Below are 23,524 nucleotides of genomic sequence, written 5' to 3' on the forward strand. Positions count from 1 at the left end.
ACTGCTGTTCGTCATTTATAAAAATGTTTTAGATGTAAACATAGGTGGTATGGTTAGTAAACTTGCAGATGACACCAAAATTGGAGGTGTGGCTGAGGAGTGTCAGTTAGAGTTCAATTTAGATAAGTGAGTTGCTCCATTTTGGAAAGACCAATCATGGCAGAACTTATACACTTAATGGTAAGGTCTTATGGAGTGTTGCTGAGCAAGGAGACCTTGGAATGCAGCTTCATAATTCCTTGAAAGTAGAGTCAAAGGTAGATAGGATAGTGAAGGAGGTGTTTGGTATGCCTTCCTTTATTGGTCAGCACATTGGGTTTGGTTAAATTACCACAAGCTACCTTTTTAATCTGGCTTTTTTTTTATGAACAATCAAGTACTGAAACAATGATTTAAACTTTATTGCCTATAACAACCAAAATAAGACTCCTCAAGTTAGCAAGTTAAACCTCAACTCAGTTTGGCTATTATTCAGTTAATCATAGATTCCAACCAACAGGCGCCTCGCCTCTGATGTCCAGGGTTTAATCCTTGTGCAGTGCTGTTCTTTGAAGCCCTTCTGCTGAAGGGTTCTGATGTTGGATTCTTCTGCAGTGTTTTCATCCTTCAGGTCTATAGGCTGACGTTATTGAGTATCTTTTTAGGACTCCCTTTGGCATCAAGTCCACAGCATGCTTCTTTATCAGAAGTAGCTTCTTTCTTTCTTGTTACATTTTACATTGGTTTCTCTCCTTGAAGATATGGCTTTCCTGTGATTAACTGCTTAAATTCTTGTACAGGGCAATAATTAATGCTTATGGCATAAGGCAGTCAGTTATCAAGCAGATGCCAAAACAGTTTTGTTCATGTTGCCTTGATTCCTCTTTTCCCAGGCATGGTTAATTACTTTCAATTCCTATAAAAGCTGGTTCTTGTCCCTTAATAGTTTAGACAGAGTTATTGTTGATCCCTTTGTGTGTACCACTTTCTGTGTTGATTCTTTCAACAGGTATTTAAAAAACAGTTGAGAAGTTTGTAATATACATTTCAGTTGTGTTGCAGGAAATTACAAGGCTCTGCAATGTTTAATTGTACTTTTTTGGAAGTATCGTGAACTATTTTGAAGTAGGTCTCCAAACCCCCAACTGTCTCTTTATCTGCCCCTCCCCACTCTTGCATCATGTGCTTGAATTCCTCACATGCTGGATTTGCCCTTCACAAGGCCATATCTGCCACAACCTCACTTCCAACCCCAATATGCTTGCTTTGGACTAGCCCCTCCACCACCCTGGGACACTGGATGACTCTCCCCGCCATGCGTAGTTATCTCCACCCTCACCAGCACTTGGCCTCTCCCACTTGGCTCTTCACGTACCTGTACTGGAATCCTCCTCCCTCCTTACTACACTTGAGAACATATCTGCAAGGTATCAAGTTCTAACTCTCTTTCTGATCAGTCCTGGGCAGGACCAAATGAAGAAGTCTGTTATCCCGCAGTTCTCACAGAACAAATCAGCAAAGCCTGTGCCTTCACCCACCTCCCGAACCCTAACATTTGCAGTTGATCCACAAATTGTGATTTGGTTTAGCATTATTTATGCGGTGACATCAGCCCAAACAGTGAACAGTTGATCTCGAACAGTGAATGCTGGTTAGTTTTGTTATGGAATAGTAACATTTAAAAATGTACTGCCATCGGTTATATACAGGATCCTCCAGAGTGAAGAGTTATGCTGGAATAGTAGTGACATCCCGTTCTCCAATAAAGAGCCAGAGAAAAAGAAACTATGGTAAGATGCTTTAATAATGTGTGATCTATTTGTCTGTTGACACTTGGGAAGTTTGGGGTAAACTGTGGTTATCGAAGCTCTCAGCTTTAATAGGAATTCAACAGATTTGAAGTACTTGCTGTCTATTGGTGGTTTTATTTTCTGCAGATTAGGAAGATGAGAAAGTTGTTCCCACTTAGGTAACTTGAAGGAAGTGGACATTTTAATTGAAGCTATTATGGATCCACACCTCTAAAGTGAAATACATTAAGAAATTATGGACCCATAGATGACAATATATTTGCCACATTTCCAACATTAATAAGATTGGAAATCTGCTTTGTTGGTGTATAACTGGAGTGATTATGATTTAAGATATTCAATATTTGAGTTTCCTCTTCTCATCCAAAATATTTTGGATCTTTTAGATACAGCAAAAGTTCTGTGTTGTAATATCACATGCTTCAGTTGTATTGCAGGAAATTACAAGGCTCTGCAATGTTTAATTGTACTTTCGTGGAAGGATTGTGAACTGTTTTGAAGTAGGTCTCCAAACCCCCTAGCTGTCTCTTTATTTCCCACCCCACCCACCCACCCACATCGTGTGTTTGAATTCCTCACTTCCTGGATTTGCCCTTCCTTTTAATAGATATTTTGTGTGAGAACAAATTCCTGAGGGGTATTTTTAATCAAACCTGCCAATGGGGAAACTCATAAAATGAAAATTAGTATTCCACCCGATACTATCTACTATTACTCTACACTGAGTTATATTCAGTTTTGTCAGTTTAAATGCTCCCAAATCCTTTTTGTCTATGGTAGGGAATGCCAGTTTTGTTTTCAAAGTGTGGTGATGGGTGCTATGGTATGTGTAGCACCCCTCACCACCACAAGCAGGAAAGCCCACTGGCTCTTGTGCCTATTAGGCACTTTATGGATCACCAGGTAGGCTTCCTGGGACAGCAATGTCTCGCTCCATCTGAAGTTGCTGGCTAATCGGAAGCTGGCTGCCCCTATCAATAGCAGCACTGCTTCAGGTGCTGAGGCTCCTGGTGACAAAGCCGAAGGAATTTTTGGTGGGCGGGTTGGGGAGGGTTGCAGGACAGGGGTCATGGTAGGGTGAAGTAGGAAGGGAGTTCAAAGGCAGAGGTGTGGGATTAGCTTTCTTTGGCCACTTTATCTGGCAAAACCCAAACTTGTGCCCAACATCCCCAAGTTTGAGTGGATTGAAACCCAATCCCCTGCAGTTTGGCAGGCAGAATGCTCTATTTTACCAGTTGGGAAGGCTGCTGTCCTTCTCACAGTTAATCACGGTGATAGTGTGAAGATGTTCTTAAGTGGATGCCAATTGACCATTTATGACTGTATGGTCGCAGGAAGGTGATGGTTATTTCCCCAGTATCAATTCACTCAATTATTTTCCACTCCCAACACCTACCATGCTGGTTCTTGGGAGAGACAGTTCTGCCTTAGCATTTGTATGCAGCCATGTATAGATTGGTGATTAAACAGAATTATTTGTTTCGGGCAATATGTGGGTCACCTTCCACTGTAACATTTGGGGCAAATTATTTATAATTTGGAACCACAGGTGGAACTGTCATCAAATGGAGGACTTTTCCATATTTTGTCGGCTTTTTGGACAATGGGCGTGGTGCAGTGTTGTGAGTGCACGTGCATGTGGGGTGGGAAGGAGACTGCTAATTTGAAAACTTATGTTGTCAAACTTTATTCTCTCTTTCTTTCACCTGGAAGTCAGTCTATTTGTCAAGTGCATGAGCAAGGATAAAGAGTAAAATGTAAAAATATTGAAAGAGATCTATTTTGCTCTGGTTGTGATGCAAGTGATTTGCTTTCAGATTCTGATTATGGAATTAATGCAGGAGCACGAGAACCTCCAAAGAAATCTCCTAAAGGTACATTCTTTCTGATTCAATTTTTAATAAACCTTTGGAGGTTTGTTATTCCCATTACTAACTCAATGAGCTGAGATTTGGCCCCAGGCCGAAAATAAAACTCTTTTTTTTTCTCCCCCCACCCCCTCCCTCCATTAACTACACTAGCAATTATCTCATCATTCTCATTAAATGGAACATGCTTCATTAAGTCAACCTTCCAGTTCAAGTTATGTAAAATAGTAATTTCTGTGGCTCTTTTTTCAAGTTCAGCCTCAGAAATGATTTCAACAGTCACCATGAACTTCCACTACCTTTTCATCTGGTTTCAACTAATGGGGTAGCAAGCTGTGTTGTCTTGAACAGGAGGAGGGAGGCTGTTAAACTGTGGAGGCACCCCTACTTCAGCTGACCAAGAAGCTTTGAAAGAAACAAAAGCTCAAATTACTGGAGAAATTCAGCGGGTCTGGCAACATATATGGAGAGAAATCAGTTGTTATTTCAAGTCCTGTTACCCTTCGGAACCAGGAAGTTTTGTTGGAGTCTTAATAAATCAGCCGTCAGTGCCCCATATGGATTCATCAGGGCTGATATACATTGTTGCCCAGCAGCCCTCTGTGGAGTGGGCTTTGTTTTGCCATTAAGTTCAGTCCTCACAGCTGTTTTATTCGTTTTCTCTTTTGATCAGTCCTAAAATAGATGAGCTAATGTACTGCTCCTCTTTTGAAAGTCCTAGTTGTGCCAACTCGTTGAGTTTTTCTAGTATCTTGGTGTGTGATATTTTGATGATTACCTACCTTCGGTGGGTAAGGACTTAAAATCTGTGGGAAACACTGACATTTTTTACAGTAGTTTGGTCTATTTTTAATACTGGCTGCTCCTTTCCAGCTACAGTACCAGGACGTGGATCAGGTTCAGAAGTACCAGAATCTCATAAGAAATCTCATAAAGGTATTTTTTTTTTCTGATTGTTGCTTTGTTCATTTCTAATTTTACAGGGTTTTTAATGCCACTCTAGCTAACTGAGCTGCCCTTTTGCCCTGTGCTGATTGATAACAGTTATAAAGATTTGTTTGGGTTGCTTTGGGTGACCAGTTCCTACTATGCTTTCAACTGCTTCCTAACCTACAGCAAGAGAAAGTCCGAGTCTCTGGTCAGCAGTCTTCTTACGGTCTAGAGCAGATACCCACCATCTACTGAACACAACAAGAAATCTGTGTTCTACCACACTGGCACCTTGTGGCTGCTTTACATCAAAGCTACATAACTTGTGAATTTTAAAAGTAATATGTGTTATTCTGACCAAAGGCTTACTTGCTCCTGTCTACAGTAAATGCTATGCAGAGTTTGCAAGTTTTTAAAATTCTAAACAGTTGTTGGATACCAAACCAAAAATCATAAGAAAGTCTGACTCTTTCATCAAGACATTTGGTTGTGTTGGACCCCTGGATTTCTTAGGAATAGCAGTGGGCCATTCAACCCCTTGAGCCTCTTCGGCCATTCTGTTAAATGATGCCTGTATCTTGATTTATTGTAGCCACCTTGGTTTCATTACCTTAATATTCCTGCTTAACAAGAAAACAAAATCTTATCTGTGAACGCAAACTGGCTCTAATATTTACTGCAGAAAGTTATGCAAGCAGGTTTGAGGAGTTTTTGTTCAGACACTTGAATGTTGTCCTCCTTGCTGTGTTTCTTTTCCCTACTCTTTCACTTCTGGTTTTGTATCTGCTTATTTAATGTTCTGATCAGTTTATATCTTTTGCTTTTTGTTTTAAGGTAGGGTCTCTGTTCCGAGACGGTCCCAAGAAAATCCTGTAAAAGGGGATCTAGAGTTACGGTCTAGTACAGGTATGGCTCATGTCTGAGTCACTTAAGTTGTTTTTTGGGTTGTTTTTGTAAAAATGGCGAATCTGCAGAAATTGACATGATATACGTATTCCCAAACACTAATTCCCAGTGTCTAGTTCATAATCTGTTGCTCGCGCATAGTGTGCCGTCTGACCAAGAATCAAACCTGATGTCAAATTCCTACTGGTGAATGACAAATGACTTGAAGATTCCTAATGTATTTCATCTAATCCAGCTGCCTTGAATAGAAAGAGCTTGGCTATATCTAGGCCGGGAATGTACTTTGTGCTGTGCTGATGAATGGAGAGGGAAATGAGCAGACCAGGAAGAAACAGTTGGGCTGCAAGACTCTCGCAAAGAAATAATTTTAATGGAAGGGAAAGGAATATTCTACGTTTAATAGTTAGGACCTGGGGGTTGAGTTGTAAACTTCTCAGCTTGGTTTTGTTTGTAGGACTGTTGAAGTGGGGTGTTGGAAGGAGGAGGTGAGGTAGTGGGTGGTTTTGCATTATGAAAATCATTGTTCTAAAGGAAAGGGATTAAACCCAGCTCATGTTATTGCATAAACCATATATCAATAACCAGAATGTTAGAACTGAAAACCAACCAATAACTGAACAATTGAGGCATGAGAAACAGGAGAGTTTAAAAATGGATCCATTATATTCTTTTTGAAAGTCTTGAAATTAACTCTTTGTTCTGGCAATGTGGAAAGCACTGGAAAGGCTGTTCCTATATGCTCTTCAGAAAGTGGTAGTGAGTTAAAATAGGGTAACATTGTAAAGTTTTTTTTTGAAGCTCTGTCCAAGTCCTTTCCTTTTCTTAACCTTACTGGATTATATACATGCTATGTTTTGATAGTATGGATGACTTTGTTACATGCACCAACTGCATGAAAATACCTTGGTCCACAATATTGACAGTAATAAGAGGTGAATAAAAGAAAAGTTAATATTTCTTCTGAAACAAGGTGTAATAATTCCATTCATTTGATTTGGCCTAGAAGCATTCGCACTTTGGTACAGATTATGAATACTACAATGTTTACGTAATTCCTTGTCACTGAAAGTTATCTGCTGTTTTTGTCTTCAGTGATTAATTTTTAGACCCTTTTTGTCTTCAGCCACTGTCATCATGGCTCATTACTGTGGGTCTAGAGTCACAAGATTGAGGAATTATGGCATATTTCCTGCTCTAAAATTGACATACATTTTAATGACAATTGCTGATAGTTTCCTGACACCACTACTGAAACAAGCCTTCTATTCCAAATGTATGAATTATGTTTAAGTTCTATTAAACTATGACTGTGTGATTTTGACCTATATTCCCATAGAAACAGGCTGAACGTGTGGATTAGTAATTCAGTGACAGTACCTCAAGAGCAGAATTGAAATGGTGGGAAAAGGTGATGTACGAGAAACCAGAGTTGAAGAAAGGTTGTAGATTTGAAAACTGGAAGGTGGGGCAACGCTATTAATAGAAGTGAACATGAATATGAGAGTTTTGCTGCACTTCATTCATTGTTTTCCCTTTAGCTGTTTAGCCACAATTTGGGTACTTTAGGCTATGCCTACCTTGGTGAAATGTGTTGATTTGCTCTGCTTTGGTTTAAGTGAAGGTGACAAGACAGATGCCCGTTATTTCACTTCAGAGAAAGACTCTACACTGCCTTGTTTACTTTGTGAGATTTTACTGTCAGTAAGTTTCAAAAGTTTCCATTTTGTCTTCTATCACAGAACCAGAAGAGATGGACTATTCTTCTGAGACCAACCAAGCATCTCCAGGTGCGTCATTTTTAAATGATAATACACTTATGAAGGATCTTGAAATATTTTATCATGTTAAAGGCACTGTGTATATAAACACAGGTTGTTGTTCTTGTCAATAATCTATTGTTCACTGAGTTATGTCACAGTAATGGCAAAAGAATCCAAGCAAAACTTTGAAGGTGCAGGTTGTTTTGAAGGGAGTATAGTTTGATGGTGTTTGGTGACTGGGATCCACAGTACAACTCTATATACCTTGGATAGTTTGCCATTGAATCTGTTGCACTTGACTTGGGAGTGTTGACAGTGGTGTGTGCAATTAGTATGGCTAACATTCCTAATCTACTGATCACCTAACTTGCCTGTTTTCCAGTGGCCCACCCCAAGTCTGCTTTTGCTTCTTTCAAGTGTGGTAGAAATTACAATTCCTGACTGCCACTGGGTTACAGACTAAATTTTTTTGTTTTGTTTGTTTCATTTGTTTCTGTCACTGTTGCATAGTTTCATTACAGTCGCAGAGGTTGAGTTTCTAAATCAGAATCGGCATCACTCAGTTGATCGTTTTATAGGTAGTTCTTCTGGGTTTCCTCCTGCCTCTCATTACAGATATGTGTTCACTCTCAATTTAGCAGATTAATGTACTCCTTGGTAATACTATGAAGCAATGTATATAATTAGGAGCATAGAAGTGGCTCATTTGTTTCAATCAATCTACTGCCAGAGTTTATGCTCCATAGAAGCCTCTTCCTGCTTGATATCCCCTTCCCCTTTCAACATGATCTTCTATTCCTTTTTCTGTTACGTTTATCTCGCTTCTCCTTTTACATCTTTGCTATTCACCGAAATCACTTTTTGTGGTAGCAAGTTCCACACTTCCTCCACTCTTTGTCAAATGAGGTTTTGTTTGAATTTCTAATTTATTCGTATCTGTGTCCTTTATGACTCCTGGTTTCAAACACCTCCTCAGGCATCTTCTGTACATTTAACCTATCAAATTCCTTCATATCTTCTATCAGGTGGTCCCTCTGGTATTTCTTTCCTGTAGAGGACAGCTAAAGCCTATTTAGGCTTTCTTTAATAAATTATATCCTTTCTGATCTGATATTATACTTATGAATCCTTTTTATCCCGTGTCCCAGATTTGATATATTCAGGTTGTACAGCTAACATGATGATGGCAATTCCTCTCATACATATCAGATTTACAGTGCTTTTGTGAGCCCACATCCAGAATAACATATACATTTGTTTATTTAAGGGAAATGAAAACATATTTGCAGTTCAGAAAAGGCTTATTACACTCATACCTGGAATGGGCGGCTTGCCTTCTAAAGAAAGGTTAGATAGAAGAGACCTGTATCTGCTGGAGTTGAGCAGCATAAGCGGTAACACGGTTAAAACATACAAGATATAAACATACAGGAAATATACAATTCAAAGTAGGGCCTTGGATGGTGTTGTAGAACAGAGACTAAAGGGTTTAGGTACAAAGGTGGCTAAGAAGGCTTTAGTGGGCTTGTCTTCATTGTTCAGACATTTGTGTATAGGGGTTGGGACGTTATGTTGAGGTCATACAAAATGTTAGTGAGACCTCTTCAAAGAGTCAGAGTCCTACAGCACTGACACTGACACTGGCACTTCGGCCCAACTGGTCTGTGCCAACCAAAATGTCCATTCACATTAATGCACTTTCCCTGCACTTGGCTTATCTCCTTCTCAACCTCTCCAATACCTGTATTTGTCCAAATGCCTTGTTAAATGTTGTTAACGTGCCCACCTCAAACACTTCAACTGACAGTTCATTCTGTATGCATACCATCCTCTGTGTTTAAAACAAAAAAGTTGCCCCTCAAGTTCCCTTTTATTCCTTCCTGTCTAAGCTTAAACTGATGCCCTCTGGACTTCAATTCTCCAACCCTGGAAAAAAGACTGAGTACATTCAACTTCTCCACGATGAACTTCATATGCTTTGACAAGATCTCCCCCCTGCCCATCAATCTCCTCCAGTCTAAAGAAAACAGTCCAGCCTGTCCACCCTCTCCCTATAACTCAGACCATTGAGTCCTGGCAACATCCTTGTAAATTTGTTCTGCACTCTTTTTTTTTTCCAGTTTAATAGCATCCGTCCTATGGCAAGATGACCAAAACTAAACACTATACTCCCAATTGCGGCCCCACCAACATCCTGTATTGGTGCAACATAACTTCCCATATTCGATACTCAAAGCTCTGACTGACTGATGAAGGCCAGTGTGCCAAAAGACGACTTCGCTGTCCTGTCTACCTGTGATTCCATTTTCAGTGAACCGTGAACCTGAACTCCAAGGTCCCTCTGTTCCACTATACTCCTTAAGGCCCTACCATTCACCATGAAACTCCTACCTTGATTTGACTTTGCAAAATGCAAGACCTCACATTATATCGAACTCCATTTGCCTTACTGGAGTACTATGTCTATTTCTGGTCACCTTTTGTTATAGGAAGGATATTAAGGTGGAGAGTGTTCAGAAAAGATTTACCAGGATGATGCCAGGAATAAATGGTTTGAGTTATAACCAGAGGCTGTACAGGCTTGAATTTTATTTTTCTTTGCTGGAGCATAGGAGGTTGAGGTTATAGAGGTTTATAAATTCCATGAGGTGTACTGCTAAGGTAAATGGCAGGTGTCTTTTCCCTAGGGCAGGGGATTTCAAGGTCTGGGCATATTTTTAAGGTGCCAGAAGAAAGTTTTATGAAAAGACATAAGGGACAATTTTTTTAAATATATATACAGAGTGGTTTGTGTGTGGAATGAACTTCCAGAGGAAGTGGTGGACGCGGGTACAGTCACAACATTGAAAAGACATTCAGATAAGTATAGGAATAAGAAATGCTTTGGAGGGGTATGGACCAAGCATATGCAGGTGGGACTAGTTTAGTTTGAGATTGTTTGGCATGGACTGGTTGGACCAAAGGTCCATTTCCATGCTGATGACTCTGACTCTGAGGGCTCTAGACAGAGTGGATATGAAAAGGACATTTTCTCTTGTGAGAAAATCTAGAACTCGTGGGTTCTGGATTTAAAAATAAGCAGTCACCCACTTCAGACAGGAGAACTTTTTCTTTCTCAGATGATGGAAAAATATTTGGATCGATCTCCCTCAAAAAGGTGAAAGCATAATCTTGTTTTTTTTTAAAAGGTTCTTGATAAGCAAGAAGCTGATTGATTGATTGATTATTAGGGGTAGTTAGGCCTAAGGTATTGAGGTTATAATCCGATCAACTATGACCTTTATTGAATGGCATAAGGGGCCAAGCTCCTGCTCCTAATTTGCATGTATGTATATTTGTTGCATTTCATGTCAATGTAGATTGAAATTAATTTGTCAAAGAACGTACCATTCTGTTCTTAATGTTGCATTGTATTTTGTTGAAATATTGTTGTTAAACACCTTTTTCTGATTTATTACCAGTTAATAGCTACTCTTAACCCTTGCAGTGTTTTGAAATGAAATTCTTCTACCTAGCCCCGACTCCATGTGTTCTAAATTAATCCCAAAACCAGTAGTTATACAGTACCTTATTAAAAAAGTTTCAGAATACATGTGGATTCTCTATCTCCTGTCTTGTCCTTTTTTTTTGTTCGTTTTTTTTGTTCTGCTGCATTTTTCAGTCAATATTCTATTCTTTACTACTACTTATAAACTAACTAATTGATAATTTCTTATTCATGTCTGTCTTAATTTTGAAGTCCTCTACTGAAGTAAATGAATACTTGCCATAGAGGGAGTGCAGCAAAAGTTTACCAGATTGATTTACCAGGTAGTATGAGGTTGGCTGAGCCTGTATTCACTCAAGTTTAGAATATTGAGGGGGAGGCTCTCATTAAATCATACAAGTCTGACAGGATTGAATGGACTGGATAAAGGGTTAATGTTTTCAATGGCTGGGGGTCCTGAACAAGGAATCATTAATGATGTCCAGCTATTTAGTACATCATTTTGGACTAAGATAAGAAATCCTTTCACTGAGTCTTGTGAACCTGTGGAATTTTTGACCACAGAAGGCTGTGGAGAAGTCATTTGAATATATTTGTGAAATAAACTGATTTCTAGAAGTTAAAGGTGAATGGGAGAGAGAGGGGGAGAATGGTATTGAGGTAGAAGATGTGTGAGTATGAGGAATGGACATAGGAGCAAGAATAGGTCATTTAACCCATCATTTTCTGTTTCTAAGTTAATCCTGTAACTTTTCTAATAATAATATAAAATGTAAAGAGATGTGCCCCTTCATTAGTTGATTAATTCTGTCATGAAAAGTCTGATTAAACGGCATGTGAATATTTCTACAGCCTTCGTTTTAATTATGATGTAACTCAAAGTCCAAGTAGCTTGTTGGACCTGTATGAAATGAAGAGTTTTTTAATGTTATTTTCCAACTACCAGGTACAATGTACAAGCAGTGTGAGTATGATGTGCTGGGTAATGTTCCCTTTAAAATGTTACTATGTGCAGGTGGTTTCTTGAATGCAAAATACCTTTTGCATTTTTTTAAAATGCAATCATAATGTTCAGTGCAGGACTGGACCTTTGTGGTACCTTCCAATGAATGTACTGTATACAGTACAGCAAGAATATTAGTACATACATTTCCCCTCAACCCTTGCAACAAATGATCCATAGAAACCTCTGCTTGGCTCGTACTTGGAAGAATGAACATCTCGGTTGAGGGACTAACAGGCAGGCAGGTGCATTTGGTCCTTAGGATAGTGCAGTATTTTAGCAAGTTGTTAATTTTGCTGTATATGAAGGAACAAACCTGTCCCTAGACCTTTTTTCAGTTTTCAATGTTCGTGATTTGATTTCAGATGGGAACCAATCTGAAGATACAGTGTTGCCTCAGAATTCTGCAGATGAAGGTAATCTGTTCCCACCACTCTCAAATAGTCCTTTAGATTGTCTAACCATAGTAACTTGTCCCAATTGGGAATCATCCCTTTTTCAGAAAACTTTTTTTGTTTTTAAAAACAAACAGTGGAATCATCTGGAACTAGATTGGGTTGGAATGTCTGGTTCGCATGAACGGGTTGGACCAAAGGGTCTGTTTCCATGCTGTAAATCTGACTCTCTCTCTCTTCAAGCTCTCTCCAAGTCATTTTTACAATTACAAAGGATTTGCAGAAATGAAAACAAAAGGTGGTTCAACATAAGTGCTGCATGTTTTGTACATATATTATCATGAATTTGTAAACTCTGATATCATTCTTATTAATGAAGTTGCGCAGAGATGTTTAGGCTAAGGGGTGTAAATTTTAATACCCCGTATCAGTGTTCATAAGTGAATTACTGCTTTTATCATTTTCCTTCTGGTTTTATTTCATTCCCTTGTCTGCACTGCCCAATTTCTCTCTCTAATGCTTGGGCATTTTGTGTCTATTCCACATTTTTGGTACAAATGATAATCAGACTTGGTGTTTTCAGTCAACAAAATGTATTTTACAAATATCCTGCAAATCTTTTGTCTCATAATTTGATTGTGCCTGCTTCAAGAAAGTAGTATGGAATGGTATCAGAATTGTTATTTCTTTCTAGTAGTTGAGTTTCTTTCATGAGATATATAATCTGCAATAAATAATCTCAACTTTCAGATATGGATTCCGACTTGGAGATGGAAATTGACGGGTTGCAAGATACCACAACAGTGTCAACACTTCAAACATTTTCTGGTAATGCTTGCTTTAATTTGTAATGTGTAAAATGTCACCATGCTTTTTATTTTAGGCAGTTGCCTATCACTGAGAGAAATCCAAGTTTGGACAACTAAATGCTGACCTAGCCAGCACCACCCACATCCTAAGAATGAAAACTGAGAGAGCACTGATGTACTGTCAGGTGGATGACCCACTCAAGCCTATCTTGATTGTTTGTTTTTCTCTTGGTGTTCTGGATTAATGTGCTCCATATTGTTCAGTTCTGCACTCTGATAGAGAGCTCAGTTATAGTCCTGTGAATCTAATGCCTGATTCAAACATCAAATTACATTTTGTTGTTAATTGGAAAAGTGCTGAAATTAAACGTGGCTTTTACTTAATTCTCACTCTGTAAAAAAGCTTTCTCACTTTCTCTTTTAAAGGTATTAGCTAGTGCTGCTATCTAGCCAGGGAATAATGCAAGAAAGTTATTACCCTTCTAATCATTTGGTTGTGTTTCTCCTGTTTGAAATTACTAGGATATTATTATTTATATCGTGTCTCTATTACTGCATCAACAGTAGTTTTCTTTGGTTATGAAATCTAAGGCATGTATGTTCACTTTAACATCTGAATTTTGAAGTAAACTTAGTGTAGGCTCAGCTGCCTGAAGGGAACAGCTGGGAGACGAGCTGTTCCAGAATGGATACATGTAGCAAATGGCTGTTAAATGGATAGAGTTTTTGTTGCTATTTTGACAACAATTCAAATTTAATCAGTTACTTTAAATTATGTTCAGAATACTAAAACCCAATTTTGAGTTTGAATTTATTGTTTTGACAACATCAGACCAATGACAGGGAACGACATTGGAGGATATAAAGGCAGGGCGTTTTTGAAAATTTGGTCAGACAGCAACTGCCACTTATCTGTAGAGCAACTGCTGTAGAGTCAGAGAGCAAACTGCCCATCTAACATCTTGCTCTCAAAGAAATTAACATACACTGTCTATCAAAAAGGTACCTTCGCCTATAAAGCACATTTGCAGTATAAAGAAAGACGATGATCTAGGGAGATCAGACGGAAGATAGAAGACAGACAGACACTGTGTGGACTTGAGTTTAAGTTAATGTAATGGTTGATCTTTTTTTTGTTGGAGCAGCATTTTTTATAGAATTGAGATCAGATAGTAAGTAGTTAAGAAAAAGGGGGCTTGGATCTGTGAATTTGTTTTTAGTGTTTACTATTAAAGTTAGGAAAATAAATTGTTATTTTTCTTTTAAAGTGGAAAGTATGAGTTCTCTGTCACCCACTCACATTTTAACAGATTAAGAGGCAAACTTTTCTGGGTGTTTGCCTTTTAATTAATAGAGTTTGACCTCCACATCGTAACACTTTTTTTCTACATGCTTGGCATGAACAAAAAATGTCACAGATGTGATGGAATGTGGATTTTCATTGTTACGTGTTCAATGTTTATTTTTGTGATTGTGTGAAGCAGAGTACAACTGTTTGCATGAAGAAGAAAATCGGAGGTACTTCAAAAAAGATCAGGTTGACAGAGACACTAAAATTTAGTAGTACTGATCAACACAATGCTAAACCTCATGTTTCTCTATCTTGTCCTAAAATCCTGTCAACTGAGAGAAAGTACATGAGAGGGATAAAAATATAATTTTTGGTCAGTGCTAGTTTACTAGAATTTGAGCACAATGGATCAGTGTAGCATAAAGTGCTTTGTTGCAGTCTTTAGAATATTTGGGGAAAAAAAAACAGATGGTGCTTGGGCTTATGTAAGATCTTCATGTTCTTGGGATTTTGCAAATTGTTTATGGCTAAATGATTTTTTAAAAATTTTCAGTTGTGTAGAAATTTTTAAAAAAAATCAAACTGTGAGGAGCAGATAGGAATGCAGATTAGTGACGTGTCTAGTTGTTACAAGAGAATGACAGGAAGGGACAGTGATTTATTGATGCAAATTAGCATTCACACACAGTGTAAGGTGAATTGATAAGACAAAATTAACTTTTTGTATCTGAACCCACATAGCATTCAGACTACAATTTAATTAGCTAACATTGCAAATAGAGACAAATGGGTATGCATAGGTATCGACTAAGGCTTGGTTACAGGGAGATCAGGACTCTGAGTTGAATATTCAATGATACTCTTTTGGAAGTATAGAAAGGAAAATGAAGTGTAGCTTTGTTAGTGGAAGAGATCAGTGCTGTGTTAAGAAGTGATTATAGTACTGGAAATGAAAACATTGAGCCAGTCTGAGTAGATAAAAAACAAGGGAAGAAGTATCTGATGTGAGTTATCTAAAGGTTCCCTGACACTAATTCCACAATAAAAATGAGGAAATACTGGGGTGTTGTCAAAAGAATAATCATGGGTGATTTTAATATGTATGTAGACTGTTTTAATCAAGTTAGCAAGGGTAGCCTTGAGGGAGAGTTCATGAAGTGTATTAGAGATTCTTTCTCAGAGCAGTATTTTGGAGAACCAAACAGGGGCCAGGCTATTTTTGATTTAATATTGTGTAATAAGATGGGATTAATTCATGATCTCATGGTGAATGTAAAGTGGTCAGAACATGCTAGAATTTAAAATTCAGTGGCAAGACGAGAATCTAGAGTCCCCTATTACTGTTCTGGTGTTAAACTAAGGTAATTACATAGGCATCAAAACACATTTGGCCCTAATGGACTGGGCAGAAAAACAATAGGATAGGACAGTTAATGAACAGTGGCAGCCATTTTAAGGTGATATTTGCTTCTTTGCAGCTAAAATATATTCAAAGAGGAAGAAAGAGTGTAAGAGGTAAATAAAGCATCTGTGGGTAAGCAAAGAAGTTAAAGCTAACATAAGGGCAAAACTAAGACATACCATCTTAAAGGTCAGTGGCAGGCTGGAGGATTGGAAACTTTTAAAGACCAACAAGGATTACCAAAATAGGAATAGAATGAGCTAAGTTAAAGTATGAAAGAAGACCAATGCAACATATAAAAACAAATAGCAATTTCTTCTGTTAGTATATAAGCAAAAAAAAAGTGTCTAAAATGAATGTTGGTACCTCAGAGGACTGGGGAGTTAATAATAGGGTCTCTGTCATTTCTGTGTTTCCCAAATCAATATTTTGCTTCAGCGTTCATGGTGGAGGATACTGAAACTATCCCAAATGTAATAGATAATGTAGAGGTTATAGAAAAGGAGGATCTTAAAACAATTGTCATCTCTAGGGAAAATGTATTCCGTAAACTATTGAGATTAAAGGCAGACAAGTATCCAGGGCTTGATGGCCTTAAAGGAAGTCTCAGCAGAGATAGTGGTTCTGGAAAAGTTCCTGTGGATAGAAAAATGCTAATTTATTCAAAAAAGAAGTGAGGCAGAAAGTTAGAAACTATAGGTGAATTAGATTACTATCTGTGGTTGGGAAAATGTTGGAATGGGATATCTGGAAAATCAAAAATCTCTTATGACTAGTAAATCATGTTTGACTAATTTACTAAAGTTCTTCAAAGATAAAACAAGCAAAGTGGATTATTAGGGTCCTGTAGATGTAGAATATCTGGATTTCCAGAATGGGTTCGATAAGGTGCTGTACAAAAGGTTAATACGCAAGGTCAGATCACATGGTAATATATTAACTTGTATAGAGGATTGACTAACCAATGATGGAAGCAAAGAGCTGGAATAATTGCTTGTTTTTTTTGGGTGGCAGGTTGGAACTAGTGGGGAGCTGCACGGCTCAAGCCTCGGGCCCCAACTATTTACAATCTCTCCACCCTGGAGGCTTTCTGCCTCTATTCCTGATGAAGGGCTTTTGCCCAAAATGTCAATTTTCCTGCTCCTCGGATGCTGCCTGACCAGCTGTGCTTTTCCAGCACCAATCTGTTCTAAACCCCTTCCCCCCACCATTTACAATCTTATGTTAATGACTTGGATGCAGGGATAGAATGTACTATAGCCAAAAAATACCTGACAGACAGACGTCACTCGATGCACCAAAGTACTCTGGGTGTCTTTATGCATGAGTCACAAAGTCAACATTCAAGAGAAGCAGGTAATAAGGAGAGAAATGGAATTTAGCGTTTATTAAAAGTAGAGATGTTGCTGTAACTCTACAAGCATCTGGAGTATTGTGTACTGTTTCGGTTCTCTTACTCAAAGATATATTTACATTGGAGGCAATTGAGAGGAGATTCATTAGATTCACCAGAGATGAGGGGCTTATCTTAGGAAAATAAATTGTGTTGTTTAGACCTATACTCTCTGGAGTTTGGAAGAATGAAAAGAGATCTAATATAAGAATGTAAAGGGGATTGACGAAGATGTAGAAAGGATGTTACTCTTGTGTGAAAATCTTAAATTAGAGGTCATATTTTGTTTTGGATAAGAGAAATAAGAAGAAATTACTTACTTGAAAGGATTGTAATTCTGTGGAAATTCACTATCTGAATGCAGAGGATGCTCGGACGTTGAGCAAATTTTAAGGAAGAAAGAGAGATTTTTAATGAGTGATGTGTTGAAGGGTTATGGGGAGCAGGGAGGAAAGTGGAGTTGAAACCGAAATGAGATCAGCCATGGTTGCATTGAATGGTGGAGTCGGCTTGAGGGGCTGGATTGTCTACTGATCCTCCTAAATTCTTATGCGGGCAAGGGACATGAACACCATGATTGTGATATCCATTTTATATTTCTGTCTGCAATGGATGCCTTTATTTATATTTCCTAGAATTTAGAAAAATAAAATTCTAAAACATTTATCTTAGGCTTGGTGTGAATATAGTGACGTCTGTCACTAATAAAATTCTAAAACATTCTTAGGGCTTGATAGGAAAGGCTCTGAGAGTGTACTCCCTCTGGCATATGAAGAACTAGTGGTTATAGAACATAGAACATTACAGCGCAGTACAGGCCCTTCGGCCCTCGATGTTGCGCCGATCAAAGCACACCTAACCTACACTAAGCCACTATCCTCCATATACCTATCCAATGCCCGCTTAAATACCCATAAAGAGGGAGAGTCCACTACTGCTACTGGCAGGGCATTCCATGAACTTACGACTCGCTGAGTGAAGAACCTACCCCTAACATCAGTCCTATATCTACCCCCCCCTTAATTTAAAGCTATGCCCCCTTGTAATAGCTGACTCCATACGTGGAAAAAGGTTCTCACTGTCAACCCTATCTAACCCCCTAATCATCTTGTACACCTCTATCAAGTCACCTCTAAACCTTCTTTTCTCCAATGAAAACAACCCCAAGTGCCTCAGCCTTTCCTCATAGGATCTTATAGACTCAGACAAGGAGCTGGTCATTTAGGACACTAAATGAGAAATTTCTTCACTGAATAGTTGTGAATATTTGGAATTCAGTGCCTCCTGTGCTCTGAATTTGGTATATTTAAAACCGAGAGCGATAGAATTTTGATTTCTGAGAGAATCAAGTGATATGGAAAAGTGAAAGAAGTAGAGTTGAGATTAGCGATGATCTTGTTTAATTGGGTAGCAGTCTTGAAGGTTAAATTCCCTAGTCTTGTTTTTATTTCTTGTGTTCTCCAGAGAAAGAGCATTCACATTTATTAAGTGAACATGTTTTATTGTTATTTTGAGGAATCTGTGTATGATGAGTCCTTGACATTTTTGATCAAAAGGGCACCTGCAGTTCGTGAAGGTGAACAGATTTTACAATTGGGTATATATTTTTTTTGCAGAGCCATTTACTTCAACTGGCAATACGCAAAAAATACCTGACAGACGGACGTCACTATATTCACGCCAAGCCCAAGATAAGCCCAGATCTCCTGCATCTTGTCATACAGGTAGATTGTCATTAGATATAAGGTGGTGGTGTTTCAACTCTGCATGCTATAGAGAAATCAACTTTTTTTCAGCTAACCATTTTAGTTTCAACATATTGGATTTAAGCACGAAGGCACAGGACTTATCTTTGTGAAATTAATTGTGTCTACATTTCCTACTTTTCATGAGAAATAGGAGTGGGTCCTTTTACCCTTCAAGATGATCTACCATTCAGTACGATTTCTCCTTTAGCTGAACCTTCCTACATTACCCTACTACCTTCATTATTCATTGAGAATCTATCGATTTTTTTTTTTGCCTTGAAGATACTCAAACTTGAGCATCCTCAAATCTCTGGGGTGGAAAATTTCAAAGGTTAAATAGTGGATGGAGAGGTTCAGTTGCATGTAAAATTATGGAAAGAATTAAGTTGGGGGGGGGGGGGGGGGTGGCTAGGACTGGGAGGGTGCTTCCTACCAGTAGTCAGGATGTGGGGAGGAAAATAAATCGGGAGATAGAAAAGGCCTGTAAGAAAGGCACGTTAGATGGCCTGGGAAAATCAGGTGGTAGCAAAAATCAAGCAAAGGAATTTGTGGAATATCTTTTTTTTTGGGAGCAGTTTTTAGTAGGGCCCACTAGGGAACAGGCAATTCTGGATTATAGTGATGTGCAATGAAGCAGACTTCGTTAGACTTGAAGTCTATCCCCTTGGGGATAGTGACCATAATGATTGAATTCATCCTGTAATTTGAGAGGAAGAAGCTGGAATTGGATGTAACGATATTATAGTTGAGTAAAGGTAACTACAAAGACATGAGGGAGGAGCTGGCCAGAGATGATTTGAAAGAGAAGGAGGCTGGCATCCTGTCACCATGTCACCTTCTTATTTACACACGCAAAGTACTTGCATTGCTCTGTCTTCCTCAGAGCCGGCTCTCAGTCAACAGAACCTCTGTCACTCCTATTTATATCTGTTAGCCAGGGTGTGTGGATTGAACCAGATTAACAGCCCCAAATGAGGGAGCTCCTATCATGTCCCTCTGGCTGACTTCATTACAAGCACTATGGGAAGACAGAGGGTGGTGGTGGAGGGTTGTTTTTCAGACTGGAGGCCTATGACCAGTGGAGTGCCACAAGGATCGGTGCTGGGTCCACTACTTTTCTTCATTTTTATAAATGGTTTGGATATGAATCTAAGAGGTATAGTTAGTAAGTTTGCTGATGACACAAAAATTGGAGGTGTAGTGGACAGCGAAGAAGGTTACCTCTGATTACAACGGGATCTTGACCAGATGGGCCAATGGGCTGAGAAGTGACAGATGGAGTTTAATTTAGATAAATGCGAGGTGCTGTATTTTGGGAAAGCAAATCTTAGCAGGACTTATACACTGAATGGTAAGGTACTAGGGAGTGTTGCTGAGCAAAGAGACCTTGGAGTGCAGGTTCATAGCTCCTTGAAAGTGGAGTCGCAGGTAGATAGGATAATGAAGAAGGCATTTGGTATGCTTTCCTTTATTGGTCAGAGTATTGAGTACAGGAGTTGGGAGGTCACGTTGCGGCTACAGGACATTGGTTAGGCCATTGTTGAAATATTGCGTGCAGTTCTGGTCTCCTTCCTATTGAAAAGATGTGAAACTTGAAAGGGTTCAGAAAAGATTTATAAGGATGTTGCCAGGGTTGGAGGATTTGAGCTATAGGGAGAGGCTGAACAAGCTGGGGCTGGATAATCAAAGATGCTAGACAAGCAAGGGCTGTATTTGATGTAATCAACAATGAATAACCATTTCTTTGAGACACAAAACTGTGGTCACACTTGGAACATTCTCTAACAAGTGATTTTAAAATAACATTAGATCAAAGAAAGAAGCTTGTAATGTTCCAACAAAGAGTAAGAAGCCTTAGAATTTGCTGAATTTTGTAATTCGGCAAAGGAGTGAGACATTGAGGACAGAGAAGGGAAATAAGCATATACAGAGGAACCTTGATTATCCGAACAAGATGGGCGGACACTATTTCATTCAGATAATTGATTATTCGGTTAATTGATTCAATGCCTTTCCTCTGGGGCTCGGAGTATTTTGTGAAATCTGCTCCCCGTTCAGAAGTCAGGAGACCCCACCCCCCAACCCCGCCCACTCCTGCCCTGTCCACCCCCAGCCTGGCAACTCCAACCCCCCCCCCCACCCCCGTAATTGTACCTCTAAATAAAAGACGCGATCAGGGTTAAAACAGCTCTTTGATGTAATGTTTCTATCAGGACCTTGAGATCCCCTTTGGATAATCTAATATTTGGATAATCGAGGTTCCTCTGTACTAATAGACATTTAAAAACAGCTTGTAGATGTTTATTTATGGTATGTAAATAATTATAGCTTTGTGAAAGAAACGAGGATTCTTTGGACGTAGAAACAAATAAATTAAGAAATGACAGACACATTAAAAATAACTTAATGCATCCTCGCATAGAAAAACAAAGACATTCCAGAAATAATGGAGAACTCTAAATCTATTGAGAAACTACAACTTAAAGAAATCAATTTAAATAAGTAGTAGTGCTGGGGAAATTAATGATGTAAAGGCGGCATTCTTTTATTTTACTTGATTTTCTTTAATGCTGGACTATAATGGAAAAAGATTGGTTTTAAAACCAATGACTGGCGATGAAATTGCTGCACTTCTTTCCTTTAAGTGATTTGTGTTTATGCAGTTGCTTTGCAAGAAGTGGTGGAGGTGGATTAAGATGCTACAGCAAAGGGACTGATTTTGCTGGTAACAGGTAGCTGAATGTTTCTTGCAAATGTTAACAGTTCTAGATGTTGGAAATCATCAGCCTCATGGCAGCTCTCTGACTCTTGGACAGATGAACAGCTTGAGCATTCGTGTCATTTCTGCTGGAAAAGCAGCTTCAGTGTCTTTCTCTGCAGTAAAAGTACCTGAAGCTTGCAGAAAGCCAATTTATTTTCTCCCACCATGGCTTGTAGGCTGTTGCCCATTGCCTGTCACCCATAACTAAGAGTTTGCAAATAGTGTACCAATCAACCTGTGCCTCCCAAGAAGTATTGAAAGAATCTGAAGAAAGGGTCTGAAAGAACCAATCCTATTGGGACTGAAAAGGAATATCTGATTGGACCCTGTGGACTGGTTCCATTGAACTGTTTTTCCAGTTGGTTTTCCTTACACCCACGACGCCAGTTTTAGTTTGCCCATGTCTGTCTGTCTAAACAGTGTGTGTCGGGATTTAAAAGGAGTTTAGAGTTTTAACTGTAAAAGTTATCTGGTGATAGTTTTGTTTACCTTGTCTGTAACTTATTTATTTGAAATAAACTGTAGTTCTTGTTAAGTATGGAAACATGGGCAGTGTTTTCTGTTAATCTGATTCTATCAGTCAGAGTAAACTGGGAACTGTATGTTTTTTTTTGTGGTGACCCTGGGTGTAATGTGGCTTGACGAACATCATCCTTGTGAGTGATCACAAAATGAGTAACTGATTCCAGTTAGCTGTGGTTGATGAGCCAGATCCTTGAATTCCTCCAGATTTCAGGGCAGCTTCCCTGGATTGTCAAGTAGCAAACATAACCGTTATGACTGAAGAGGAGAGAAATAAAGTTACTGTAGACCACTTAACCTAACACCAATAGGAGATAAAATGCTAGAATCTGTTCGGGACATGCTTACAGGGCACTGGGTTAATTTTATATTATGATTTTGAGTAAACGGTGATTTATGAAAGGGAAATTAGGTTTGTCAAATCCACCAAGTTGTTTTTTGAAGCTGTAACAACAGGTAAGAAAATAAAAATTTCCCAACCTACCTTGGGTATTATGAGGGGTGAGTTGGCTGTGTAGCTTGGTTTATATTATGTTTAAATCCTTAATTTTGGATGTGACCAATTCATTTTCGTACAAAATTCTGTTGTAATATGGTCATTCTTCTTTCCTTTAACACAAGGCTATTAAGTATCCATTCCTTATTGCACAGTGCTAGGTACAAAATGACCTGTTCAAGTTGACAGGTATTTGACACATTGATCTAGAAAACTATTTTGTATCTACTCCACGAATTCATACTCCGCTCTATGTGTACAAATCTGGTTTCCGCAGCCTTATGTAAAGATTGAAGGACCTCATTAATTTCAATATTACTCTTTTTAAATATTTGTCTAATTTGCTGATTCATACTCTTTATAGGCCTTGTACACTGCAATGTTCACTACATATTTCTGGCCCAAGCTATTCCTTTGCTCTATCTAAACTAATTCTGCTTCTGAATTTGAGCTGCCTGTCCTTTTTAAAATCAAGGTTCTCTCCTTTTTTCTCTCCTCTCAAGACAATCACCATCCTGACTTAGAAATGTATCACCGTTCCTTCACTGTCGCTGAGTGAAACTCCTGGGCATTCCCTCCCTAATGAGATTGTGGGTCAACCCACAGCAAGTGGACTGCAGTGGTTCAAGAAGGTAGCTCACTACCACCATCTCGAGGGCAATTAGGGACAGGTAATACATGTTGGCCAGCCATTGACACCATGTCCCACAAATGAATAAGAAAATCAAGAATATTAACTGTTTTGAGGAAAAGGAAGAAAAATGGAGTTGTGGATTATCAGATCATAACAGCTGACTTTTTTTCTTTTGAAATTAATATGAGAATTGTAAGTTTTTGGCAGTTGACTAGCATTGTTGGAATTGGAATTCAGTATCTGTCTGTGTATCATTAATTTGTTTGGACAGATTTGTATTCCTCTGTCTTTAATTCTGAGTCCATGGGGGTGCTGACCAAGCATCACTC

The 23,524-nt window shown here is 38.7% G+C and overlaps 1 protein-coding gene across 2 annotated transcripts in view; it reads left to right on the plus strand.

Moving 5' to 3' along the window:
* Positions 1–23,524, plus strand: part of LOC140479617 (torsin-1A-interacting protein 1-like) — a 40,338-nt gene that overhangs the window by 878 nt on the left and 15,936 nt on the right. The window contains exons 2-9 of one of the 2 annotated variants that reach the window (XM_072573485.1): positions 1,689–1,769; positions 3,608–3,664; positions 4,532–4,594; positions 5,423–5,494; positions 7,234–7,281; positions 12,110–12,160; positions 12,890–12,967; positions 18,651–18,758. In XM_072573485.1, coding sequence (XP_072429586.1) covers positions 1,689–1,769; positions 3,608–3,664; positions 4,532–4,594; positions 5,423–5,494; positions 7,234–7,281; positions 12,110–12,160; positions 12,890–12,967; positions 18,651–18,758 — 558 coding nt within the window. The remainder of the gene's footprint in view (positions 1–1,688; positions 1,770–3,607; positions 3,665–4,531; positions 4,595–5,422; positions 5,495–7,233; positions 7,282–12,109; positions 12,161–12,889; positions 12,968–18,650; positions 18,759–23,524) is intronic. The other variant, XM_072573486.1, reaches the window with a different exon arrangement.

The sequence above is a fragment of the Chiloscyllium punctatum genome, chromosome 7, assembly GCF_047496795.1.
Source record: "Chiloscyllium punctatum isolate Juve2018m chromosome 7, sChiPun1.3, whole genome shotgun sequence".
Taxonomy (NCBI): domain Eukaryota; kingdom Metazoa; phylum Chordata; class Chondrichthyes; order Orectolobiformes; family Hemiscylliidae; genus Chiloscyllium; species Chiloscyllium punctatum.